The 8761-nt window shown below is 34.3% G+C and overlaps 1 protein-coding gene and 1 pseudogene across 2 annotated transcripts; both read left to right on the plus strand.

The window, feature by feature from the left end:
- The first annotated feature begins 539 nt into the window (after positions 1–539).
- LOC143607781 (uncharacterized) lies at positions 540–1631 on the plus strand. Its single transcript, XM_077083100.1, has 3 exons — positions 540–679; positions 764–1090; positions 1185–1631. The coding sequence occupies exons 1-3, from the start codon at positions 604–606 to the stop codon at positions 1379–1381; spliced, it is 600 nt and encodes a 199-aa protein (XP_076939215.1). The 5' UTR covers positions 540–603; the 3' UTR covers positions 1382–1631.
- A 1883-nt stretch (positions 1632–3514) lies between these two features.
- On the plus strand, positions 3515–8150 carry LOC143607779 (uncharacterized; annotated as a pseudogene). The gene is made up of 7 exons (XR_013149052.1): positions 3515–3902; positions 4910–5049; positions 5228–5319; positions 5437–5539; positions 6482–6600; positions 7601–7860; positions 7954–8150. The product of XR_013149052.1 is annotated as an uncharacterized LOC143607779 (transcript).
- The last annotated feature ends 611 nt before the right edge of the window (positions 8151–8761 follow it).

Genomic DNA, 8761 nt, shown 5'->3' on the forward strand with positions numbered 1-8761 from the left:
ACCCATCCGTTTACAACTTTATTTGTTAACAACCCGTCAACCATTTTGGATTAGGTTTGCTATTCAAAAGAAGATTGCGAAGCAGCTTATTGTCTACTTACTCACCATTTCATTGTAAATCATTTGGATGTTTGTTAATTCAAAAACCTCTATTTGGCTGATTACATACATCATGCATAGGCTACATAACTTTCATCATTGTATGGGCCGGTGATATTTTACACGAATAAATATAATGTTCGGATTCATCAATTTCAAACTTGTCAGCCTAAACGCACCAACTTTACACATTTGTCACCAAACAAACTCCATTGTAACATTGCATTGAACGAATTTTTATGCATCAAATTAGCTATATTTGTTTTACATTCAATCCACGGAAAAATCAAAGTTTCAAACTAAATAAAAGTCGTTGCTTAAGAAATTCCACATGACACGAAAAAAAGTCAAAGTACGTATTCGCCATGAATGGTGGAAGCCAAGGCAAGCCTTGGCATTATAAATAGGTACCATCAAAACACCAAACTCAACCACCTTTCCTTCACTAGATTGTTAAGAACACAAATAAAATTTTCTAACTAGCTATTTGTGTTTTTATTAACAATGGATTCCTTCAATCTATTCAAGATATTTTTGGCTTGTGCTGTTATTTTCGCCTTCTCGGCCGAAGCCACTCTAGGTAACTTTAACGTACCTTTTCATGTTATATTTACATTTTATACATAAACAAAACATTATTTTTAAAACGTCATTATGTATACAGGTAACATCGCGTGTGAGAACTTGAACAAGGATTCATGTGCATTTGCGGTTTCATCAAGTGGGAAGCGTTGTGTGCTCGAGAAAGGTGTCCGAAGGAGCGGTGAAGAGGTGTTTGTTTGTAGTACCTCACAAATTGATACTGATCAGGCCACAAACTGGATAGAAAGTGACAAATGCGTTGAGGCATGTGGGCTCGATCGCAATGTTTTAGGAATCTCTTCGGACTCACTTCTTGACTCGCGGTTCATGCAAAAACTTTGCTCAACTCAATGTTACACCGGTTGCCCCAACATTGTTGATCTTTATTTCAATCTTGCTGTTGGCGAAGGTAAATTAAATAGTCTTCGTATTTCTAATATTCTTTTCAACTATATGTTTGACTTTAGTTGACCAAAGTTATTCCTATTTGTTATATGATAAAGGTGTATATTTGTCGAGCCTATGCCGAACTGATGGAGACAATAAGAGAAGAGGGATGAGCGAGATCAGGAGCTCGGGCTATGTTGCGCCTGGACCGACAGTGCCTGCAAAACTTTTGGTTGATGGCTCCCCGGCCCTGGCCCTGTCTTCCGAACTTGTGGCCGATGGTTCCCCGACCATAGCCCCGTCTCCTTATTAGCGTAACATTATGCTAGAAGAAGCTGAGCCAAAGTATTTGATATATGATATTCGCGAGTTTGCTAGTTATACTTATACTCAAATAAGGATTATGTATACAAAATAAAGGTGTGTAGTTATAAATATACGAAAGACCAATAAATAATAAGAGTTTTGTTATTTGTTTTTTCTTTAATACAATATGGTTTGAGTAAGAGTTCCCTAAACACTTCCCATGTACTGATGGAGTCATTTGAATTTTGGTATGCATTCATGTTGTACATGATAGAGAAGAGAGAACAGCATCATCAGAGCGACGAATAAAAGAACCGGAAAGAATGCGCGAAAGCAAGTCATTCTCACCTTAGATTCAACCTTATGCAAGAGTTTTCTCATAGTAAACATTTTTTTTGCTTTATGATTTTTTATTTTATTTATGATTTTTTCCAGGATCGATAGAATGAGCACTGTGAACTATCTGCCAGTGCCACTACCCACTTCTACTAAGGCTGGGCTTAATAGGAGCAAGAGACTTGGTGGCAACAACCAGAATGAAATATTATTTAATCGTGGAAATGCCATGTCAGGCGCACCTATCAGAATCGGAACAGACCAATTACCAGATCCACCTATCATCGCCGGCATAACCATAAAGAAAAACTATACACTTATGAAAATTTGCTTGGGCTTTATCCAATGGGCTTTGTTTCCTCGCATGATAAAGAAAACATTAGTTTCTTGTATTTTTAACTAAAGTTTTATTAGAATTTAACTTTGATTTTGACTTTTATTTTTTCTCTCATAACATGTCAGACTTCTATTGACAAATGCTTTTGTACTTTTAACTTTTCCGATAATGATTTATCTTCTTTTTTGAACAAGAAGTTCAATTTTCCTTGACTATGTTAACGGTTTATATTGTTGCTCTTTAATCTTGCAACTTATTATTTAACTAAGTATTGTTTATTAAAATATATGAAGTAATTTAGTTTTCAAGATAAAAATTTTACACAAAGTCGTTAGTTACCAATACCAGATCACATTATTAGTGTTTATAAAGCGACATATATTTTTAATTGGAATATGAAACTTCTATGTTTCCGAGTTCATTTATGAAAGAAATAGAAAAGAAAGAAAAACCTTCCTTTTTATATAAAAGCTGACCGAAGAATCACATATACTCAACAAGATGATCAAGATACAACTTCACTAAAATTAGTATTATAGCTATATTCAACGCTAAGATCCAACTTTAACAAATTGGAAAGCAAACCAAAAAAGAGAGATTTTCAAATTCAATTAAATATTTCAGTTGTTTTTAATTGTTTTGTTTTAACGGAAAATGTTATTTGTATTATGTTACGCCAATAATCCTATATTACTCTCCTTGCCAAAGTTTGAACATGTGACCTCCCGTCTAATAAGCACGTCTCTACTAAGGGAGTGTTTGGGATTCCTTATTTTACCTTCTTATAACTTTTCATTAAGTTAATAAGTTACAAAAATGAAACTTATAGAACTTTTTCTCTCACAATAGAAGCAATCCCAAACACCTTATTGACCAAAATGTTATTAAATGATACATTACCTTTCGATGGTCATAATTACCTCAAATCCTCACTGTCTCTATTAGTTTCACAGGTTGCAACGACAAGTGATAATCATTACGTGACTCGATCAAACCGAAATCAAAAATTAGGATATCAAGTTAAGAAATATCCAGCATAAAAATGACCTCAATGGATATTAATTCTATGATCCACCTCTGGTTTCACTCTCTTCAAAAATTACAAGTAGCTTTTGCTAAAAGTGAAAATTTAAAAAAATAATTTTGTTTGTTACTTTGTTTTATTAACGCATTAAAAAAAATTACATGTACAAACGAACGACAAAATAGTTATATAAAAATCCTCATTTATGGCATTGTGGTAGAAGCTTTGGGTTTTCCAGTGGAGACCTAAGCTTAATTTCTATTTGTGACACTTTTGATGAATTACGACAATCTTTAATCTGGGCTTTGTGAGGTTGTCTGTTTGAATTCTGAGTGCACCCAAGTTTTCGTCCCATTGTGTATTACGTCAAAAAGTTTTGGTCTTGTGGTGACAGCTTGTGATATGGTTTCCTGAAAAGAACAGTTATATAACTTATATATCTCACCTGCGCTAGGGCTCCGTAGAAAACAAAACAGGGCCGAGTTTCCAAAACACTGAACCCTCTTTCTTTCTTTCTCTTCGCCTCCTTGAAACATGGTGAGCCAAAGGCAGAGATTAGCTCGCAAACGATTCAAGCAAGAGCACCCGGAACTGTTCCCCAAACCCGAACCAACCGCCCCTAAGGACCCGAACAAGAAAAAGAAGAAGAAGAGTATTTTCAAGCGCAAGAAATCGGATCCCAATGACCCGAATAAACCCAAAAGACCCACCAGCAAAAAACACCCACTTAGAATACCTGGAATGAGACCCGGTGATAGCTGTTTTATTTGTAAAGCTGATAATCATATTGCCAAGAATTGCCCAGAGAAAGCTCAGTGGGAAAAGCATAAGGTTTTGTTTGCTTCATTCTGCATTTTATTTTTATTTCTAGTTTGTTACCAAACACTACAACTATAAGCTTTGTAATGTTTTTTAAAACCGGCATCCAAACACCCCTAAGATTTCAGCAAAGTCTCAAGATTGCATTTTTATTTGTGTTATATGCTATCCTTTTTTTTTTGTAAAGAAAAATATTTCAAAAAAGTCTCTAGTAAGGCTGGAAATGAACTGAGTGTTGGTGGGAAGTTTGTTTATGTTCATTCGGTTAATAGATAGATGAAGGAATATGAACAAGGAATTTTGTTCGATTAACTATATGAATGAACACGGATAGAGGCCGTGTTCGTGAACATTCAATAATGTATTCTTTGCGTTCGCTAATGTATGCTCGTTTATTAAAAGTTTTTAATTTTACCAATCTTATCATATAGATTTAAGCAAAGTTATTAAATATAAGAAAAAAATACATATGAGTATTTTGTGATTAATTTATATGTAAATTAACTTATGTTTATGAGTGTTGAAAAAAAACACCAAAACAAAGTTCATAGCCGGACCAAACCGTTGACACTGACCATTATTGGTTAGCCAAATCAAATAAAACATTGTTTATGTTCGTTTGTGTTCATTTGTTGTGTTTGTGAACCGTTTACGAACAAGTTCATTTCTTTAATGAACAAACAAGAAATTTCGTCCGGTTAGGTGTTTGTAAACCGTTCGCTTATCCGATAAAAGCTTAACGGACTAACATGAACAAGGCCTTGTTCAGTTCGGTTCGTTTACAGCCATAGTCTCAAGATTCCATTTTTATATGTGTTATATGCTTTTTATTTAAAAAAAAGATTTCATGAAAGTCTCAAGATTGCATTTTATTTGTGTTATATGCTGATTTTAACAATCTTTATCTCAATTCCACATTAATGAGTACCTTTTTGGTTGCTCAATGCGTTCTTTAATATGGGATTTCTGCAATTTCTTACATTTTGGGAACTTATAGTTGTTGATGTTGTGTTTGGCAGATATGTTTGTTATGCAGGCAGCGGTCACAGTCTCAAGAACTGCCCCGACAAGAACGAGGAGAACATCAACAAAAAGTTATGTTATAATTGTGAAGAATTTGGGCATTCTCTTGCTTCATGCTCGCAGCCTCTTCAAGATGGTAGTTTGCTTGATTTCACCTCTTTAAATATTTGCAATTATGCATATTATTGGGTGTTTGAGTGTATCTTTAAACTAGTTAATTAGTTATTACGACTTAAAGCTGCAATAGTCTATTATTAATGTTCTGGTAGTTGATTCTGATTATGATCTTTTGATAAACATATTCAATGATGCAGGGGGGACAAAATTTGCAACATGTTTTATTTGTAAAGAACAAGGACATTTGAGTAAGGATTGTCCTAAAAACGCTCATGGAATTTATCCTAAGGTACTTATGTTATGTTTTTCTACCTTCGTAATGGGTGTGCTAGCAAAAGAGAGGCGGCGTTTTATTATCTTTTTTTGGGTTTATGGTTTGATTGACCCATAAAAATTTGTTTTGCAGGGTGGTTGTTGCAAAATATGTGGCGGTGTCACGCATTTGGCGAAAGATTGTCCTGACAAAGGCATTAGGAGTTCTGGCATGTCTAATGAGGCTTACAAAAGACGTAAGAATTCTTTACAACGTGTTTACAATAGTCTGTTGTTTGTGATGCTTGAGACAAAAATGAGCATAATGTATGTAACCTGGTATTGTAACCAACACATAATTTTGGTTTAAAAAGACTGGGATGAGGCATGAGGCGCTTAGGAAAATGCTTCAGGGTCATTTAGCTATGGGCAAGGGTGTAACGAGCCTGAGCTTGACTAGGCTCGAGCTCGCGCGTTTAACATATGGAGCTCGAGCTTTATTTCTAAAGCTTAAGCTTGGCTCGTGAATAGGTTTTCAAGCTTGAGCTCAGCTCGTTTATTATTATTTCGCAGTTAATTTATTATTATATGCATTTATAGTTATTGTGTATATATTCTAGTTCATGATATATATTATTTAGTTAATTTTATCATAATAATATAATATATATATATATATATATATATAGTATTTTATATAAATAAAATTTTAATGTATTAAATAAAAGTTATATCAATAATAAGCTTGTTTAGGTTTGCGAGCGAACTCGAGCTTGATAAGTGAAAGCCCAGACTTGTTTATCAAGCAAGCTGATTTTTATGCTCGAGCTTGTTTAAGCTCAGTTCGATTCGAGTTTTAGTGAAGCAATCCCGAGTAGCTCATGAGCGGCTTGGCTCGTTTACACTTCTAGTTATGGGCCAAATTAGGGCCCATGGGAGGTTTAATGGTTTATATGTAAAAACAGCTAAAAGGATGAAGAAATTATGAAATGTTTACTTGATAGTTAAGTTGATATGTAAAACCAGTGTGAGATAAGCAGCATCTAACTGTAATTAAAGCTTATTTGATTTACATAGACGTGTGCCTCAAGTACGTTACGCACACTAGCCTTGGAGTTCCTCGTGCTTTTTTAAACCATGAACACGTTTAGGAAAGAAGTAAGTTTGCTCACACATGCACTTGTTTTTATGGATCTTAGCTTCTAGAATAGAAGGTATGGCGAGAGGGCAGGTGACTAAGTTCACGAGCGGTGATGATCTTGAAGACGATTTTGTAATGATGGATGATGGTAAAGAGAAGAATAAGTCTGTGCTGAACGCTGATGAACCGAACACAAAATCAAAGAAGAAACAGGGGACCAAAGTGGTTAACTTTGTTGGTTAAAGGTTAAACATCCAATCCTGTTTATGGATGCAATTTTGAACTTAGATTTGGGTATTTAATTTGTTCAAGACTGTGTAAAATGAACATCAAAATCAAGAGTTTATATAAATGGTTTGACTTTTGCAACTTGTTACATCTTACATTGGTGTGATTTATAGACCATTGAAGGCTGTTTGGAATTTTTGATGTGAGTTGTGGTTATGATTTATATCATCTAGTATATAGGGTCAATTTAATTAGATTTTAGGGGCTTCATAATTTTTAGTTTTTTCATAACTTTTATAATCTAGGTTCAATAAGCATAACACTTATAATAATTGAATCAGACTATCTTCTTATGCTTAATTGTTTTTAGAATCAATTAAACTTACCGGCCTACTAATGTCTTGTTAGCCAATAAGAATACGTTACATGTAGCTTATGTGTCAAACGTACAAAGAAAACCAGTGAAAGCTGAATTCAAACTTAAGACCTCTATCACATGAACTCAAAGGTGTCTAACCCTTTAAGGTTATATCTTGCATGTTACGATACGCTAATTAAGTTAATAAAAGTAACAACTTTATTTAGAAACAGCTATATGAAATAAAAAAGACAGCTAACTTTTTGTTGGTCATAATATTAAAATGAATGGTGAACCATAAGAGGCTGAAGATAGTTTCCTACCATACTTTCATTGCAATGAGAAAAAATTTGATTGTTTTCCAGATCTGAAGGATCTTCTCCCATCTTTTCTTCCTCTTGGATTTCTTATCTTACCTAATTCTCCAATTACCCCACAAACCATGGTATGTATCCCTTCATATGTAATCATGTTCTTAGTTTGATAACATTTTCAAGAGACTTATATGATTTATGTTCATCACAATCCAATTATATGAATTGGATTATTGCCATGTGTTTTTTGGGTATGTTGTAATGATTTGTGGATTAGGCGAATGCCTCGTCTGGAATGGCTGTTCATGATGCTTGTAAGTTGCGTTTTTTGGAGTTAAAAGCCAAACGAAACTACCGATTTGTTACCTTCAAGATCGAGGACCAACAAGTGATGATTGACAAGATCGGTGGACCTGATAAAAGCTACGAGGATTTCACAAACTCTCTCCCAGTTAATGAATGTCGCTATGCCGTCTTTGACTTTGATTTCACTACTGATGAAAATGTTCAAAAAAGCAAGATTTTCTTCAGTACACGGTACACATAATATGACATCATGCACATTGTTATTTTTAGTTTTTATGTATATATCGAATCAATACAATAAAACACAATAATGATTTATTTTAGGTGTCCAGACACATCAAAAGTGAGAATGAAGATGGTATATGCGAGTGCCAAGGACAGATTTAAGAGAGAGTTGGATGGGATTCAGGTGGAGTTGCAAGCAACAGATCCTAGTGAGATGAGCCTCGACATAGTAAAATCAAGAGCAATCTAATATGAGAGCTTGCTTACAATTTTATTGTTCATTTATTAAAGTATATACATCAAAAACTGTAAGTAAAAAAATGATGACCCTGAATTTCTACACAAAGTATCGAGTTTAAAAATGTACACTTTTCCTTGCAAATTTATCGGCATATGTATTCCATAAATCTCTAGGCTGGAACCATTTTTATTAACCATTAAAACTCGTTAATGGGAAACTCACAGGTCTGGGCCCACACATTCCTACCCAATGAAATTTGACAAAACGCAATTTGTGTTGGACATATGGCGTTCAAGCGAGCTAATGACCCCCCCCCCCTCCACACAAAAAAACAAAAAAAAAAAAAAGAAAGAAAGAAAAAGAAACTAGTATAGGTTACATTCAAAGTTGAGAACCCCGTTAGAGTTATTAAGGTGACTCATTATCAACAAGTGTGTTGGGATAAGCAATCTAAGAAGAAATAACCTCAAAATAAGTTATTGTTGCATAATAACATTATAAACACGTTAACAACTTTAAAATCACTCAAAAACACATCATCTTCCTACGTTAGAGTAGTTGAAGGGAAAACTTGTCATACCAAGGTAGAGATTGTTCAGATCCATGGGTATCGAGTAAAGCACTTGATCTATACACGATGATTTTTACTAAACCTAGGTTAAACTA

The sequence above is a fragment of the Bidens hawaiensis genome, unplaced genomic scaffold (genome assembly GCF_021521415.1).
Source record: "Bidens hawaiensis isolate Kalapana, Puna unplaced genomic scaffold, B.hawaiensis_p1.1 tig00086575_1, whole genome shotgun sequence".
Classification (NCBI taxonomy): Eukaryota; Viridiplantae; Streptophyta; class Magnoliopsida; order Asterales; family Asteraceae; genus Bidens; species Bidens hawaiensis.